Raw genomic sequence first — 18,984 nt, forward strand, 5'->3', positions numbered from 1 at the left:
AGAGCATAGGCCTTTCAGTTCCCTGCTCCTCCCTTCGGTTTGGCAGCAGAATGAAGAGACCCGCTGTTCTCTTCGGTGCCTAATGCTCACAGCGCACGCACCATCATACACTCACCACCCCCATCATTGTCCAGGCCCAGTAGCAGGGAACTGGGAGCCAACTCTTCAGACAGGGAGAGAGAAAAGCAAGAAGGGAAGGGGAGGCTTTAGGAGAAGGTCTATGGTCTACATGTGGGCCCCAAGAGGCAGGGGTGGGAAGAAGACACTGCACACCTGCTCTGTTTGCAGACTCCACTGTCCTGCAGCGGGCACAGCCACCCCTCCTTTGTGTGTGCGGAGTCAGCAGCCCTCTCGGGGCTCCCCACACAGGCGCTAATCCTCAGGCCCCACAGCTGGGGAGGTGGGGGTGGGAGCGCCTGGGGCTTGGCCCCCACCCCGCTCCCACAAACAAGCCCAGGTTCCTCCAGTAATGCTATAATTGGGTGGGATTTTCACTGAGAGAGAGGGAAAGTCCAGAGAATGAGGAGCCAGTTCCCCCTCCTCTCCTCCCCCCAGCTCATTCCAGAATGCTCCCCTCCTTCCCTCTGAGGGTGGGGGGCACTCAAGGGCTCCAAGAAGGGGTAGAGGGGATGTGGCATGCATAGACTTAGGGATGCCCAAAGGCTTGTGTAGAGAAATGGGCGCGTGCTTTGAAAGAGGGGCTCCCCCTTCACACTGAGGTGACCTCCGGAGAGGACACTAGGCATTCCCAACCCAAGGGCCTCCTCTGCAAAGGGGAACTAAGGAGCCCTGTGGCTCGCTTGCTTGCTGCCAGTGCTGCCTGCCCTTTGCTTCTCCAGCAAGTGTTGCCCACACCGATTTCCCTGCCTGGAGCCTCTCCACAGGGAACAACCACAAAACCTAGGCTTCAGGGAGCTCCTGCGAAAGGGGGGAGGCCACAGGCTACGCCATTGAAGTGTGGGAAGCTCTGATTTCTAATCAAAGTTCAGCCCTGAGCAGCTTCCCACTTAAGCTCCTGTCTTCCCTCTAAAGTGACACGGGGGTGGGGGCAGAATTCTGGATGCTCTGACAGCCGGTGTTCTGGTGAAGCAGATCTACAGGACCATCCAAGTCCCTGGTAGAAAAGTTCTCGCCCTCCCCCCCCCCCCACCCGTGTGTGGTGGGTAAAGGGCCTTCTATACAGGTCATGGTTACAGAGCGAGGGGCTGAAGGGGACCCCCTCCCCCAAGTAACACAACTCCCCAGCCTCTCCCTGCCCTGCAAATGAATATACAAAGGACTGAAACTCAGCTCCTGGGAGCTGAGAGCCTGCTGCTCACCGGGAATGGCCCTGAAGAAGCTATGCCCTTCCCCGTCTTCCCTCTCCCCGCCAGCAGTCACCACCGCCCTCGGAGCTCACCGAGCAAGCGAACAGAACCCAGCTCCCGGGAAAGTATGGTTCTCAAAGTCCACCTCCAACAGCCAGCCCCAGGGGGCCGGCTCCGCTGTCCGAGGTCCCTGGGGGGCTTTGCCTCTAGGGATCTCATCCAGGGAGACCCTCGCCTGGCTAGGGTGCCGCGCCCTCTTCCCTGGTTGGGTGTGTGAGGAGAAAGGGAAACTATCCACACCAGAGCCCCACACGGCCTCGCAGGCTTGCGCCTGCACTCTGGACGCCCACCCGGGCGCTGTCCCTAGGGCGGCCGGTGCCTGGCCGGCCTGTCTCCGTCGGCCGAGCCGCGCGGGCAGCTCTGGTGCCCATGGAGAGGGTTCGGCCCCAGGCAGACCAGTGAGACGGGACGCGGAGGGCCAGCCTCCGATCAACAGTGCCCCTTAGGCAAGGAGACGGGCCGGAGGGGCGTCTCCGACCCGCACCTGGCCAGCAACCGTAGGAGAGAGGCGGGGGGGCCACGCGGCAGAGTAGGCGCTAGAGCCTGGCGGCGCGCTCCACGTTAATCGCAGGGCGCGAAGGACTCGAAACCTAGGGCGCGGCCCGGGAGCCCCCAGGGGCGCGAGTCCCACGCGGCCGCGGGTGCGGCCCGCCGGCCACCACCCGGCTCTGCTCCCAGCGCCCCGGCCTGCCTGCCGCCCGCCCGCCGGCCCACCTGGCGGAGCGCTGCGCTCGCAGCCCGCAGACCCAGCGCGCCCCGCCCGCAGCCGCGCGCCCCACCCTCGCGACACGCGCACCCCGCCCGCACTCGCGCACCACGCGCGCCCCGCGGACCCACGCACCCCACGGCCGCAGGAGGGGCCAGGGCCGCCGCCGCACCCGCTCCCAGGGCCCGGCCCGGCCCGCCCCCGGCCCGCCCAGCCCCGGCCCCGGCGGGCGCCCCCCGCGGCGCTGCCCCGCCCCCGCCGCCCCGGGCCCCGGCCCGCCGCCCGGCCGCCGGCCCACCTGGCGCAGCGCCGCCCTTGGAGCCCGCACACCCGCGCACCCGCACCCTGCGCACCCGCGGCCGCAGGAGGGCCCCGCGCAGCCGGCACGCCAGCTCCCCGAGCCCGGCCCGCCCCGGCGCCCGCGCTCTCGGGGCGGACTCCCGGCCCTCTGCGCTCTCCCGCCCGGCGATGGCCCCGCTCGGATACTTCTTATTCCTCTGCGGCCTGAAACAGGCGCTGGGCAGCTACCCGATCTGGTGGTGAGTGCGACTGCCCCTTATTCGCCCGGGCCCCTGTCCCGCCCCCCGAGCCGCGGTCCCTTCGCGCAGAGTCTGCGGTGGCCCAGACCCCGCGCCGGCTTCCTCCCGCCGCACTCGGGCCGCGGCGAGTTGTTTGCCTTGGCGGCCGCTATCGTCCTGTTGGAACCAGACTGGGACAAGGGTGGTGGAGTTTCCGGGCGGGGGGGGGGGCTTTGATCCCCAGGCTCCTGGCGTCCGACAGGGCAAGCAGTGGGCTGGGAGAGGCGGAAAGAAGTTCGGGCGACACCGACGCCAAGGCGAAGGGCACCCCAAAGCCAAGAGACAGGCGAGAGAAGATGGGAGGGCGCGCTGTAGGCTGCGAGGGGGGAGCGGGCGATTGACTGCAGACTGTCTTTAAGGACCCTATCTTTTACACACACACACACACACACACACACACACACACACACACGCACACACTTTAAAACAAAGTCGGTGAGACAAGACCGAACAGCTCGGAGCAGCAAAGTTACGTAAAGACAGCTGGGACCGGGCCGGGAGGGGTGGGGAGCCCGTAGCGGGGTGCACTCGGCCGTCACCGGGCCTCTCAGCGCCTCCAGGGCAGCTGCCTGAGCGCCAGTGTAGCCAGGGTCTCTCGCTGCGAGCCCTGGCCTGGACCACAGTGACAAGGGTGTGCTGCCAGAGAGGTAAAGAGAGCGACGAGCCATCGGGTCTGAAGGGCCCTGGATGAGGAACCCCCAAGACCCCCATAGCCAAGATCGCAGTGCCTTGTCCGTCTCCCCGGCACAACACACTTTCCAGCCAGACTCGCGGAGGTGGGCGGTGAAAGTGCAGACCTGCCAAAGAAAGGTTCCCAAAGGGTCTCAACTCCCCAGTCACCCCCTCCTCGACTCCTAGTTTGGGGGAATAAGCAGGTGGGAGCTACTCTCCCTCCGGGCTTCCCCTTCTGCACAGCATCTCACAGCGTCCCCACCGACCCCGCCTCTGTCCTGGGGAGCGGAGCCCGCTGAGCAGCGCTGGGTGTTCCGAACCAAACCAGGACGTGGGAGGGGGGGAAGGGTGGGCAGGGGCTGCCGGCTGATGACCCAGAATTGGAGAGAAGCCTCCCCACAAACACGCACGCACACACCCCCTCCAGGAACCCTCTCCGACGGCTTGCCTGGAATTATAATAATTACGCCGAGGGGAAGGGGTGGGGGTGGGGGAGGGAGACGGAGCAAGCCGAAGTACATTTAATCCGATAATAATTTTTCTCTTCGCTGTGATAGTTCGGGAGCCGGGGCGCCCGGGAGGAGGGCGCAGAGTCTGTCCGCTGAGGCGCGGCGCGGGCTGGCGGAGGGGGAGGGCTTGGCCGAACGTCAACGGGCCCAGAGGGCCCGCGGGGCGGCCGGGGTCCCTCGGTGGCGGAGACTCCGGCGGCTCCTGGCTGGGCGCATTCCGCGGCCGCCCTGGCAGCCACACGGCAGGGCTGCGCGGCACCTGCGCGCTGGGGTTGCCGCCCCCAAGCGCAGGCTGAGGCTGGAGAGCCCGCTGGCACCTGAGTCCTGACGCCCGCCCCACCGGCTGCAGCAGGGAGAAGGGAGCGTGTCCGAGAGCCCCGTGGGCTGGCCTCGCTCTCCAAGCCTAGGCTTCTAATTAGAACCCGCCGCCGCATTCCTGGGCCCACAAGGAAACGCCTGCGCCCCCGCACGCCTCCTATAAATAAGGGCCCTGTCACCAGCCTGCAGGCTCCCCGACGTGGGGGCTAGGGGGGTCGACCGTCTGCCCTGAGGGCCCCTGGCCTTGCACACGCACTAAGCCACCCTCTTCACCTGAGTCCAGCATGTTCCATGGGAATGCCCCCAGGAGAGATGCGTTGTCCAGGAAAGGCAGAAACGGGGGTGGGGGGGTAGGGGGAAGGGCCCCCGAGTTGTTCTTCACCCACCTCTCTCATCAACCCTAATCCCATCACAGAGTCTGGAGGGCAAGGCGCTGTTGTATGGACCCTCGTCTACTTCTGAGAGGGTTGGGGTGCAGAAACCTCTCTCCTCTGCCTACACTGGGCTCTCACTGGGACTTGGTCCCTCCTGCCACGTTCTGCAGGAGACTCGGTGTGTTGGGAATGACCTAAGCCAGGAGCTGCCGCCTGAAAGGCGACAATGAGGAAGCAATCTATTTCTGCAAAGATTTACAGCCGTGGAAACTGTAGCGAGTGGTTCTACTCTGTCACAAGAGTGGGGATTGGCGGCAGTCAGTTCGGTGACCTCCGTTTCTTGAGAAGATGTGTCCTGCCCGCACTAACTCACGCTAGGGACAAGGCTCGTCTGTCCCTCAGTCCCTCTTCAGTCCCTCCTCTCCCCGCTAAGCCAGACAGGGGAAGGGCATGCTCTCCTAATAGCAAGGGTGCTCGCGCGTGCACGCACACACACAGCAAAATACAGAGAAAGACTCACCAAGCACCCAGAAAGAGAGGCAGTGGTGAGAATCAGAGTATTCACATGTATAAAGACGGGTGGCATCTAACACTACACAATTTGATAGCAGGGGGACTGTTCCTGTCTTCATCGGCAGCCTCTGCCTGGAGAAAGCTTTCCAAATGCCATCTCATCCTTTCTCCAGCCCCCAGTTAATTCATCATCCTACCCAAGAGGGGGCAGGGGGTGCCTCCTGGCCTGCCAGCAGAGGAGCAAGGTGGGAAAGAGACAGCTGCAGTGGCCCAGACCACGGGGCCCATTTCTTTATAACTTCTCACCTCGGCTTCAGCCTTCCTAATTGGTGACTTTGTTTCACCTTCCCTGCCTAAAACAAAGCCACACGTCCCCTCAGCCTTTCCAAACCCTGCCCCAACCCTGGGCCAGTTGTAGCTGGACCATTACTGTGAGGCCAATCGCATATGAAAGTGAGACTGACCAGGAACTTCCTCACCTGGGGAAACAAAACAAGGAAACAACCCAAATCAGGGGCAATTAGGCTTTTGAAGTTGGTGTGGCTTTTGGTGGGAGGGAGGGAAGGGGCAGGAAAAGGTGTCACTGGCAGTACCGTGTGGGAATTTGAATGGCCATCCCCAGGGTGAGATGCTTCTGAGGCCAAAGGCACATCTCAGGGGCACCGCCCCGCCAGCTCCATCACAGAGCAGGAGGATCCAGCATGGCTGGCAGACTTCGAGGAGGAATTTTTTCCTAGGTTCTTCCTGAGATGGTGGGGAGGCAAGGTTTGCGGGACTGGTGGGCACCACCCAAAGGAGTCCTGCAAGGGGGTCCCCCTTCCTCCTCCTCCGCCCCCCACTTGTAGTTGCTGTTGTTCATGGGTATGAAGTAGATTCCGACTCACAAGGAGCCCCTGTGTGCAGTCTTCAACTGCTCCCGAAGGTTTTCCTGGCTGAGACACCTGTGGAATGGTTAGAGCCACTGACCTTTCAGCGAATAGTCCAGTGCTTACCCATTTGGGCCACCAAGGGATCCCAATTCCGATAGTCAAGCTGAACTTGTTCAATTAAGACGAATGGGAAGAGTCTGTGTTAACACTGGGTTAGCTTTGGGGTTCAGAGGCGAAAGCATGCCCACCCCATTCTTGTCACAGCAACTGTCAGAGCACAGGGCCCAGCATGGCCTGGAGCACGAGATGATGTGCTTCGACCTGCCTTGGACCCTCCATGTCTAGTCATTGGCCTGTGACCCACCCAGAGAGCTAGAGGCCAGCCCGTCTTCCCTCCCGCCCCAGTATGTAGGCTGGCCTCCAGCTAGTCCATCTTCCTCAACTGAGATGGCAGTCTTGGGCCCCTCCCCTACCATGGCACACTCCTGGCCACCCTGATTGCTGCCCTCTGTCTTAGGTATCCAGTACTGCGAGAATAGAAATGCCCTAACTGGGTGGCTTTAACAAACAGAAATTGATTTGCTCATAGTTTCGGGGGGGGGGCACCCTGACTGTCTGCCATCAAGTGAATGCTGACTCGCAGGGACCCTGTAGGATGGGGAAGAACTGTTCCTGTGCGCTTCGGACGGAGACTGTAACAGTTGTGGGGGGAGGAGGAAGCTCTGTCTTTCTCCCGTGGAGTGGTTTTGAACTGCTGAGCCTGCAGTTAGCAACTCAACTCATGACCCCTAGGCCACCAGGGCTCCTCATAGTTTAGAAGGCTAGCCTTCCAAATTCATGTGCCAGCTGGAGGGGAAGACTGTGTGTGTGTGTGTGTGTGTGTGTGTGTGTGTGTGTGTGTCAGTGCTGGAGGAAGGTCCCTTTCGCTTCAGCTTCTGCTTCTTAATGCCTTGGAAGTCTCCATGCATCTCGGCCTTTCTTTAACTCCAGCTCCCCTCTGCTCTCCTGCTTAGCCTCCTTTAGAGCTCCCAAGAGATGGACTCAAGCCACACCCTATCCCAATTGGGTTCATTAGCATAACAAGGAAAACCTACTCCCAAATGGGATTATAGTCACTGGTTTAGAGGTTAGCATTTACAATTAGTTTTGAGGGCACAGTTCAAGCCAGAACACTCTCTGTAGCTCCCCGCTCTCCCCTCCGATCACCAGTCTTCATAATGCCAATCCTCTGGAGTAGTGGCACCGAACCAGGATTCACTGCCCAGTGCCCTACCACCACCTCCACCTCCACCCCCCGGCCCCACCCCACTGGGACCCCTTTCTTACAGCCTGTCCCTCACCAATCCCTGAGCCTGCGGTCACCCCAGCAGACTCATCAGTGCCCTTTCCTTTGTCCTGAGCCACTCCCACAGGCCCTCAGGCACTCACAGACGACCACTGTAGTCCCCCAAGTTCACATCCTGAGATGAGACCACCTCAGAGGCCCTAGTCTCTGCAGAGAAGCCACCTGTAAGTCTCCTGCAAAGTTTTAAGGCCTTTTGAGATCTCTCCCACTCCCTAGACACCTGTGCTGGGCAGCACACAGCTCTCTTAGGACCCTATCAACACCGCTCCTCCCATCTGTGCCTGGAAGCCTCTCCTCACCCTGAAGGCCCAGCTCAGCAGTCTGTCCTTTGCTCCTGATTCTCAAAGGCCCTCCTGCATGACCACAAATCCCATACATGTACACTCCCATGCAGAGCTGAAGGCAGGCATCCCTGTATCCCAGGAGAGGAGCACAGTAAGAGCTTCCCACAAAGGACAGCCTCCCTGTACAGGCCAGGAGACTTCAGACTCTCTCTAGAGGCTGGGCAGGAAGAGGACAGATGGAGGGGGGTGAGCAGGCAACACAAATACGGTGATGCTTGTGCCGGTCAGGTGCATGGGTGAGCATCCACAGCAGGAGGACGCAGGTTGGAGTGGGCTGGGGCAGAGGGACAGGTGTACAAAATGAGGACCTGGGAGCTGTACAGGAGCCTGAGATGTCAGGCAAGGCCTCAGGCATTCGGGATCCCAAGCCTGTCCCACTTGTGGCCTTGCAGGAAGACACACACAGGGGTCCTAAAGACAAGGCACCAGTGGGAGAGGTGACTCCCTGCCTGCACTACCTCCCAACTCCTCAACTCTCCTCTGTCCTCTCCTTCCTGCTCTCTGTGAGGTCCCTTCTCTGGTGCGTCCAAGGCCAAGGGTGGCAGGAGTCAGCAGATACGACAAAAGACACCATGCCAGCCTCTCATGTTGTGGAATCTCGGGGACAGCAGGCTAGCTGCCTTCACAGAACCACAGACTAAGTGTCGGTCAGTCCTATGCCACAAGACTACAGAGACATCCATTATATAGACTCTGAAAGTTCCCAGCGGCACTCCCTTTCAGAACAGAGTGCCTCTCATCTTGCCAGCGTGGTGGCCCGAAACCTCCATGACTGGCATGGGTCTCGTCGCATACAGTGGATTCATTCTCTCAGGTAGCTGCCTCGCCATTTATTTGGCGTGTTGATTGGGTTGTTTCCTGGGGTTCTGTTTCATTAGCCAGACTGCGTTCCTTTCAGGATAACTGTGTTCAATTAATGATAAATACAATCTTGGACTGAAGGGGAACCATGAAAATAGGCTCTTCTTCATAATAGGTCCTTGCACAAAATTTTCAACTTTGGGGCAAGCTCCTCAACGGACAGGAAGCTCACTGGCTGCAGCTCTGTGTCTTTGTGGATCCACGTCTGTGGGTCCAGGCAGACTGACTATAGACCAGGAGCAACCCAGATATGTCCTAGGGGGACTAGCCCTCCATTGGATGGATGATGCTCAGATGACTAGCCCTCCACTGGATGGATGATGCCAGCTTCAATGGAAAGGCAATAGGAGCCCTGGTGGCATAGTGGTTATGCATTGGGCTGCTAATCTCGAGGCCAGCGGTTTGAAACCACCAGCCACGCCAAGGGAGAAAGATGAGGTTCTCCACTCCCCTAAACAGAAACCCACATGGGCAGTTGTCCTCTATCCTACCGGGCGGTAGGGGCTGGAATCCAGTAGTCTGATGGAGAGGCATAGTTCAAGCAGAGTCCACAGCTCCATAAGTGTCCTGGAGACAAGCCCATTCCCAAAGGTCCCTGTAGAGGTGACATTGCTGTCACTGTGGCCGAAGACTAAACAGGTTTAACTCCTCTGTCCATGAAACTTAACCAATGTGACTCAACATATGGCCCTCAGACCAGAACCCTGGAGTGATGTGGACAAAGAACAGAGCGTCAGTCAGTACTTAGAGATGTCACTGCAGGCTGGTAATACTGCCATATTTTTGTAGTCTTTTGCAATAATGGGCTGGGAAATTTTTCTTTAGTCATTTTACAGCTCTTATAACATTCTATACATCCATTATATCAAGCATATATGTACATATGTTGCCATCATCAATTTCTAAATATTTACTTCCTATTTGAACCTTTGGTATCAGCTCCTCTTTTTTTCCCTCCTACCCCCACTCCCACTCTAGTGGCCGCTTGATAAATTATAAATTATTATTTTCATATCATACACCATCTGTTGTCTCCCTTCACCCATGTTTCTGTTATTCGTCCCCCTGGGGGCAGGGCAGTGGGTTATGTGTCAATCATTGCCTTTCCCTTTCCTCCCCTCCTCCTTCCCCCCCTTGAGGCATGTTTTTCAAGTCCCTCACTAGCTCCTTGAGCAGCACGGCCCACACCACGATCCCATTGTTCCTCCTCGCCAACCAGAGCTTGTCGTGTGGGTGTCTAACCCAAAGGCAGCTTCTCTGCTGGCCTGGCCAAGCCCAGTCAAGGTGCTGAAGCCATGTGCTCCTGTGGAGTCTGCAGAAGCCTCCGTGGCTCGCGTGTCCAAAATGACTTTGGGGGGAGGACTGGACATCTGCAGGATGCTACAGGACACTTGTGAATTACACAAGATTTGGCTCCAAGTCACAGGTGCTGCCTGACCCTAAGAGCCCCTGCCAGTCCTGGACTGGACAGTCCAGAACCCGGGATGCAGAGGAGGCCCAGCCCTGGGCTGAAGAGGATGCAGCCTGAGGAACCGTGGAGCCTGTTGGTTCCCACTAAGAATGTGTAGTCCTGGAGAAGAACTCCATGATGCACTCCCCCTTCCCCGAGAAGCCGTGTTTCTCTGGGAGAACTCCTTCCCCAGGGCCACCTGCTATCCTGATCTTGCCCTCATTAGTCCTCACGGACCCCTACTCTGTGTAGCTCACGCTAGCTTGGATCACCACCATGTGCAGGGCACAGGCGGTGCTGAGCTCACTGGTGTAAGAGGCATGGGCAGCCTCTCCACCAGGCATGCCTTCGCCATACCCCTATGCCCTCTGCCTTCTCACCTGGCATCCAGTTTCCCCAGAGCTGCCCCCAGCTCCATCACTCCCAGGGACTCTGCTCAGGTTCTCCCGCTGCCATTCACCTGAGCTGCACGCTTGCCGAGACCCCCACCCAGCCCGGGGGTCCAGCCCCCACTGGGGTCCGGCCAAGGCACTCTCCTCCTTTGTGAAACAGACTCGGGTGATATTTGCACCCTCCCAGGTCAGGAGGGGCTCCTTCCCTCTTGACTTCTCTGCAGCCCCGTCACCTCAGAGCTGTGTTGCGTGGTTTTTAAGTTCGGAGAGTGTGGCCTGATTCTGGGGGATGTGAGGACCTGTCGTACTAGTCCCTTGGTCACTGAGGCTGGGTGCCCCTGGGCTGTGCTGGGAGGGGTGGGCAGCCCTGCCTCAGTCTCCCCTCCTCACCTCCCAGGTGAGACAGCTGGAGGTGTCGAGCTTCCACATTCCTTCCCGGCTAAACGTGCCGCCACCGCCAAGGAAAGCAGGCAAATGTGTGGCCGCGGGCACAGGGAGCCTCTCTGCCCACCTGCTGGGACTTGCTCGAAGTATGTGTCAGTAATCCAGGCCCGGCTCAGAGGAGGGGTGCTGCCAGGGCTGCAGGCAGGACTGCGGAGCTCCCTGAGAAGACACGGGGCCTGGCAGCAGTCCTGGCGGCCCTTCCCTACTGGCGGCGGGCGGCCTTTCTGGGTGGAAGGTGCTCGGCTCCCTGCAAGGTCTGGGACAGATGGGCAGCAGGTTGTGGGAGGCCCTTAAGGAGGTAAGGGGGCTCTTCCCCGGCCACCAGTGACAGGAAAGAGCAGCCTGGTTCTTCCACACAGTCAGCTCACTCAGTAAGCCCAGCCCAGGGGGAAGCCAGGCTCTGACTGCTCCTTCCCCAGGAGGGGACAGGCTGTGGCTGTCGTGTAAGGTAGACTGAGACCACAGAGGCCCTGGCAGCAGAAGATGGAGACTCCAGGCCTGCACAGGAAAACTCGCCACAGCCCTGAGTCGGTCAAGGATTCGGACATTGCCATCGCCTAGGAGTTCAACTGTGGGGAGGGGGGATGAGGCTGTGTGCCAGCGGGTCTTGTGAGGGCTACAGCCATTCCGAGGTGCACAGAAACCCAGCGATTCAAGAAGAGAGCAAGGAGGAGCTGGCCTTTTGGGTGAGCCTCAGAGAGAGGATGGCCCAGCCACCTTGGGTCAGATGAAGAAACTGAGGCCCAGGCAGGGACAGGGCATGACTGTAGGCAAATGGACTGACACAGAGCTGCCTGCCAGGCCTAGCTCATGCCACCGACTGAGAACGCCTCGCAGGGCTGCCTCCCCACAGGGCAGCTGCTCCCAGGCCGAAATGAATTATTACTGCCCATGGCAGCAGGAGGCTCGCAGGGTGCAGCTGGCCCATGCAAGGCATGCCGCCGGGCCTGGGATGCTCCCTGCCAAGGAGACTGTCCTGGATACCAGAAAAGGAGACTCCACCAGCCCTCGGAGGACAGCCCGGGGACCCCTCGGGCCTCGGCTTCCTCCTGCAAAGTGACATTCAATTACACACTCTCTTGGAATCGTTTCTGACTCGGGCTCCAAGGCTACACCACCACAGGGGCCCTGGGGCTCCGGCCTCCCTCAAGGGGAGAAGCTAGCAGCCCGCCCTGTCCAGGTGTTGCGCGGTGATGCCGCTCGGTGACGGGAAAGTTCACGTGGGAATCCAAACAGAGGCTGGGCACCCAACCTGTCCCTCCCTCCTCGGCCTGCATGTCCCAGCCAGCAGCGCCCTCCATGCAGAGCAGGATGATCTGGCCGGGTGCCCGCCTTCCCTCAACAAGAGGGAAGAAAATCATTAGCGCTTCCAGGCGGAGGGTGTGGCTTCCGAGGCAACAGCAGCTGGCCCTGGCCAGGCGGCCCGGCCGCTGGCAGAACACACAGGGCTGCTTTCCAGAAGCACCTCGTCCCTCCAGCTCCCTCCAGCACGCTTGGAGGGAAGCTCGGGGGTAGCTCGTCTTCCAACGCCTGCCGAGTTACTAGAAAACAATGGGCCACCGCATTCACCCAAACTTGGAAGGAATACATGCCAGTGACTCCAGACAAGTACACACACACACACACACACACACACACACACACACAGCCCAGGGGCACACAGCAACTGTGTTGCTAAGGCTGCCTCCATCCCCCATGGGGCTCGGCCTCTCCGCTCTCCTCAGGTCCCAGGGTCCCAGGGTGGACGTGCCCCGACCACCGCCCTCTCTGGTTGGGGAGAAGTTAGCCCTCTCTAGCAGGGGAGCAGGGTGGGGTAGGGGCCTCAGCCCACACTGGGCTGCCAGCTGGAGAGGAAGTGAGTAGACTCCTCCTGGGTGACTCAAGGCAGCCAGGTGCAGCCGTGAGGGGAAGGGGTGAGGCAAGGTGGGTCAGGCCTCCTACCGCTGGTGCTCCCCAAACTCCAGCCTTGCCTTTGACACCTTCCCACTTGGCTTCTCCCTGTGGCCCAGAGAAGAGCCAGGAGCACAGCTGAGCCTTTGGTCCCAGCACACATGGGCAGGGCCTGTGAGTCCATTAGCTCCTGGCCTGCTGGATGAGGATGAGGAGGATGAGGAAGAGGAGCAGACCTGGGAATGGGCGGGCCTGCTGGTTCCTGCAGCACCCTGGCAGGGGGCAGGGCTTTGCGGTGACTAAGACAGAGGGGACAGGTGGGTGCTGAATGAACAATGGCTGGCGTGGAATTCCCCGACCTGAAGGGGGTGCACACCTTGTGCTGCGTGGTGCCCAACGTTCCCACCTGCGCCGCCACCCGTGAAAAACGAAAAAGCCCCTTCCTCTCCCTCTCTGGACACCAGTCTGCACCAGTCTCCGTGATGAAGAGAAGGCCGGGACTCATTTGAATCCAGAGGGCTCCTGGGGCTTACTGAGAAGCTGGGAGCTGCTGGTCCCCCAGGACCACCCCCAGGAGCACTGTGGCAAACAGCGGTGCTTGCTGACACCCCTGCAGGGGGGGTCCACTATTGCCCTGCCCCAGCTTTGAGCCATATGCTCCCTCCGAATATGCATCTCTCCTGGAATGTGCACCCCTCAGGGACCCTCCTTCTGTGAATTGCTGGCTCCAGAGGTGCGACATGGGGTTCCTGACACCCCAAGTGGCTTCTCAGGGCCAGTCCAGGAGCGGAGAGGGTCCCCCGTGCCTCCCTGAAGACAGAGACAAGCTGAACCTCTCTTCCTAGCCCTGACTCACAGTGACCTGGTGAAACTCCTTTTTCTGGCTCCAGAACGCTCACCCCACACTCTGGAAAGGGCAGCCCTCGCCCTTTTGGTGGCTGGAAGTTTCAGGAAGCTACGGAGTCCCCGAAGCTGAAACTGGAGGACAGCCTTTGACTGCCACACTCATCCACAGAGGGACACTAAAGTCCTAGGGCGCCCAAGCGGGAAGCAACCTGGGTATGCTTAGAATCCAGTGCTTCTTAAACAGGAGTGTGTTTCTGAATCCCCGGAGGGCTTGTTGAATCCCGATCTGATCCACCCCCAGTGTCTGACTCAGCAGCACTGGGTGGGGCCCAAGAATGTGCATTTCTAGCAAGTCCCCTCGTGTTGCTATTGCTGCTGGCCCAGGTGCCCCGACTGAAGGACCTCAAGTGTTCGCCATGTAAACTGAGGCTCGACAAGGTGATGACACCCGATGGTGACAGCACTGTGGGTCACTGCGCATGCCCCCTCCGTGGTCTTACTGTGCCGGAGACGCTGTGTATGAGATTAGGGGCTGTCTATAAGGTTTCAGTTAGTAGTTGAGTGGTGTCTGCGCGGGCTTTGTCTTATTCGTATAGGCTGTATCTTATTCGGTTTCAAGTGTGACTTTGTATGCACTGGTAATTAATAAATTCCAAGAGCACCCTAGTACACTCTGGAGGCAGACGGGCGCTGGACCCCTGTTCTGCACACAGACACACTGACCAATGCACTCCAAGCCTCAGCGCCTCGTCTGTGCGATTTACCTGCCGCTGGGCCTGAAAGAAGCCAGAAACAGACCACACCAACCCACAGCCCGGTACACAGTTTTCCTGAGCATCTCTCCCGTCTCCATGCAGACAGCTGGCAGAGGGCAGAGCACAAGGGGGGCCACACAGGGCCTGTGTGCAGGGAGCTGGGAGCAGTTGGAGGTAGGAGCAGCGGTCCAAGAATTGGGAAGGAAGAAATCATTCACTGTAGCAAGAGCCCCATGTAGAGGAGGGCGCCTGTGTGCACTGGGAGAAGAGGTGCCGTCCGCAGGCGCTGGTGATGAGCAGAGAGAGTGACCAGTCCCCAGAGATCATGGATTGAGGACCACCACCTCGAAGGGGCAGCATCCCACAGGGCCCCCATCTCTCCCAAGGGGGTCCTGGCCTGTGTAGCTCAGAGCAACAGAAGGGAGGTGGTAAAGGTCTCATTTTCCGCTGCTGGGGAGCAAGCAGGCCGCCACAAATGCAATGGCCTGACGCCACACTCACGGTTTGACGCACACGTCTATGGCTCCGGGATCCAGGTGGCAGCCTGGGTTAAGCGTTGGGTTGCTAACCACAGGATTTGCAGTTGAAACTCATCAGTCGCTCGGAGGGAAAAAGTTAAGGTTGCCTACTCCCATAAAAATGTACAGTCTCAGAAGCCCGCAGGGCCTTCCTACCCTGTAAAGCGTTGCAGTCAGGAGCCCGCAGGGGCAGTTCTATCTAGCCTGTCCTGTTGGGTGGCTATGAGTTGGAATCACTTGACGACAGTGAGTTTGCTGGGGCTTATAGGGTCCCAGTAAGTGGGAATCCACTCGATGGCCGTGGGTTTTTCCCTAATTCCCAGCTCAGGTCTCGGCAGCTGGGCGTGCTGGAACAAAACCTACTTCCATGTGCATTGCCCACTCTTGTGGGAATCTCGTTCCCCGCCCTTGGCCGGGCCCCCATCAGCTCCTACAGACCAGGTCCAGTAAAATGCTGCTGCCCCCATGTCCGCCTCACTTACTGACTCTGCCGGACTGCTACAGCGCAAAGCGCTGCATTTAAAGCCCACGTGTGGTGAGATGCCCTCACCGCTGAGATTAGTGACCATGTTTACAGCTGATCTCACCAGGGTGTCCATGAATGTCCTGTTTCCAGTCCAAAGGCCAATCCAAGAGCCCACGTCACTTGGGTGTATTTTGTGCACATAAAGCCCTTGTTCTGGATGTGGGTCCAAAGGCACCGGTAGGTGCCCACACTGGGGTGAGGATCCTGCAGTCACATGGGAGTGGCCCGTCTGGGTGAAGGAGACCTGAAGGTGCTGAAGGCAGCGCCCTTCTCGAAACCCAACCCCCATCCAGCATTTGGCCTCTGGGGGAATGAATGCATATCTGGCCTGGAACTGATGGCTCTGCCCAGTGGCCAGGGCAGCCCCGGTGTTCAGTAGAGACCCTACTCGGCCTCTCTCCTCCCAAGTTCCCCAGCCCTAGCTCAGAAAGATGTGGGAGAAAGCAATTACATACTGCGATTGTTTCCTGGAGCCCTAGTGGTGGAGTGGTTCCACACTGGGCTGCTAATCACAAGGTCGGCAGTTCAAAACCATCAGCCATTCCTCGAGAGAAAGATGAGGCTTTCTACCCCCATAAAGTGTAACAGTCTCAGAAACTCACAGGAGCAGGTCTACCCTGTTGTATAGACTCACTAGGAGTCAGAACCCACTCAATGGCAGTGAGTTTCCTTTTTGATTTATCTGGTTGCTTTCTGAGCATCGATTATTTGGGGCCAACACCTCAGGTTACAATTGCAGATCCTGGCAGGGGTGAGACCCTGTGGGACTAGCCCGGAGCTTTTGCCTATTTTAGGGACCCATCAAGGCACAATGAACCTCCCTTGGCGCTTCCCACAACACAAGGCTCTTTCCTCCCCTTGGCTCAGTGACTGAAAGCTATGAGTATCTTCATCCCAGCTGGGCAGTCTGCATTGTTCAAGCCTTCTAAGTCACTGGGCCTTTGGAAAGTGGGGTCTCTCAGGAAGTAATTGCAGGAACTCAAGGGGTTCTTAGATCACAAGAGGCAAGAACAGCACCAGGGTGGCTCTGAGCCATGAGAGGAAGAGAGAGGGGTTCTGGGGGAGCCAGAAGACTGCAGCCACTGGGCTCTGCTACTTGTATCCTGGCAGCACCGGAGTGGTCGCATGCCAGGGCCTGTTCTGGAAGAGGACCAGAGCAGGGGCAGGGGGCTATGGGAGATAGAGCTGATTCAGCATCCTCCAGAGGCTCTCAGACATGGGGGACACTGAGCTGTAGGTGCCCCTCGGCTGCCTTGGAACAGGGACCTGAGGCAGTAGGTGAAAGGCGAGGACTAGACCCTCCTCCTCGCACCCTGGCCTGAAAAGATAGGAATCTCTGTAGAGGAGGGCAGAGTGAACAGACAAGCTTCCTCACTCGTTTGTCCCTCAACTCCCATCCTCATACCAAAGAAAGCCCATCCCTGGAATTTGGAATCTTGGAGATTAGCACCTTGGAACGGGCATGTGGCCGGGCCAGTTCCTTCTCAGACTGGGAGACCATGAGCTAGAGTTGGGTAAGCAGCTCAGGCACCAACCTAGAACTGGAGTCTTTCTGTCTACAGCAAGCAGCCTCGTTCCTTTCCCCTTGTTCTGAGTCTCCAGTAAATTAGCACAACCGACCAAGTGAAATCAACTCAAGTGGTTGTCCCTTCTCAGGATGCTCCCTCAATTCCCACCCCGGCTGCAGTCACAGAGAGGGAGGAGCGACCCAGGGAATGGAGAGCCCTTCTCAGAAGTGTTCCAAGACCACAGCCATGATTTGCAACCCTGTCCCTGACATTTCGTTATGGATTTTTTTTTCAACATGCAGAAAAGATGGAAGAAGTCTGTAGTGAGTACCATGTGCCCACAATTCACACATTTAAACACCCATCTACCCACCTACCCATCTATCTTTATATATAGAGAGATATATAATAAATATATGTTATCTAAGGTTCTGCAAGAATCAGCCCCTAAACACATATACATCCTCCTCATTAGCCATCCTGCAACATTTGTTTGTGACTCTCTTACAAAGATCTTATGATCTTTGTCTGGACCTAGTAAGTGGAGTGGATGTGCCAGAGCTTGACAGTTCACTCTACCTAGACCAGACAACCAGTCCTAGTTTAAAACCCGAAGCCCTTTCAGCCCTAGTCAAACCAGGGCATCTGGTCAACCTAGCCTCACCACTTCAGCAGCCCCTAAGGCAGTGAAGCCCCAGGCATCTCCAAGGGCCGTCTGAAAACCTTTAATCTAGCCTCTACTGCCAGCTACTTGAATCAAGGTCCTAACGAGCTGCTGAACGGTTGTTGTTTTTAGTTTCTGTCAAGCCAGTTTTGACTCAGAGCAACTGCATGCACCACAGAATGACTCCTGCCCAGGCTAGGCTCATCCGCACAGTTGCTGATCAAACACCCTGTCTTCCTTTTTTCCACTGGTCACGCCTGATAAAACGTCCAAAGTACGTAAGATGAAGTCTCACCGTCATCCCTTCTGAGGAATATTGTGACGGTGCATATTCAGTCTGTGCATATACAGTCAGTGTATCCTTCACCGGTACCACCATTCACGCGCGCGCATTCCTCTTCACTCTTCGTCCTTCATCGTCCAGCTTTGGCACACACGTGAGGCCATTGCAGGCGCCATGATGAGCTCGCACCACAGTACTCAAAGGGACATCTTTGCTCTTTAAGGCTTTCAAGAAGTCTTTTGTAGAAGATTTCTCCAGGGCAATATATCATTTGATTCCGTCTCAATGTCACCCTTTTGCTCTGACCCCACAACCTCGTGCCTTTGGATAGTCAGGGAGACACAGGTAAACTTCTTTCTCATGCTCGCTGCTTTCAGCCCAAACCCATCCATCATCAGCAAGGATATGCATCTACCCCTCACTCCATGTTCTCTTGTGCCCAGCTTAAATTTCTGCCAACTATTTTTCAGTTATCTTCTGGGACATTTTATTTACGTGTGATTTTAATACTACTTCTCTGTATTGTTCACATTCTATTGGATTGTGTTTCTTTGGAATGGGCCAAAAGATGGCTCTCTTCCAGAGTCTTCCATATTTCCTAGCATCAGCATGCGAGTGATTCCAGGGTTGCGTCCATTTGTTGGAACATCTCAATTGGTATTTTATCCATTTCTAGAGCCTTGTTTTCCACCTTCTGAAATACTTAAACATTGACAGTTCTTTTTGGTACAGAGACTCCGTGTGTTCCTTCCATCTTCTTTTGATGCCTCCTACATTGTTCAGTATTTTTCCCATAGAATCCCTCAATATTGAAACTCGAGGCTTGATATTTTCCCCCAAAAAAACTAAATCTTGAGAAATACTGAGCATACTCTATCCTTTTGGTTTTCTAACTCTAGGTATTTGCACATTTATTTACAATGTTTTACTTTGTCTTCTCAAGCTGTTCTTGGAAATCTGTTCATTTCTTTTACTTCACAATCTTTTCCACTTGTTTTATATAAGTGGAATATAATATAGAGTATTCTATGTTTAAGAGCAAGTTTCCGAGTCTCTTCTGACACCCATTATGATCTTTTTTTTCTTTCTTGTCTTTTTCACAAACATTGCATTTCTCATACATGATGTTTTTGAAGCCCTCCCACAATTCACTGGTCTTTGACCATTAGTGTTCAATGCATCAAATCTATTCTTGAGATTGCCTTTAAATTCAAGTGGTTCTCGTGGACTCATTTTAAGTTCCTTCAGCTTC

General features: G+C 57.2%; 1 protein-coding gene across 1 annotated transcript in view; it reads left to right on the forward strand.

Annotated features, from left to right (window-relative positions):
* The first annotated feature begins 2,541 nt into the window (after positions 1-2,541).
* Positions 2,542-18,984, forward strand: part of WNT3A (Wnt family member 3A) — a 74,343-nt gene continuing 57,900 nt past the window's right edge. The window contains exon 1 of the mRNA XM_075543329.1: positions 2,542-2,612. Coding sequence (XP_075399444.1) covers positions 2,542-2,612 — 71 coding nt within the window. The remainder of the gene's footprint in view (positions 2,613-18,984) is intronic.

The sequence above is a fragment of the Tenrec ecaudatus genome, chromosome 2, assembly GCF_050624435.1.
Source record: "Tenrec ecaudatus isolate mTenEca1 chromosome 2, mTenEca1.hap1, whole genome shotgun sequence".
Taxonomy (NCBI): Eukaryota; Metazoa; Chordata; class Mammalia; order Afrosoricida; family Tenrecidae; genus Tenrec; species Tenrec ecaudatus.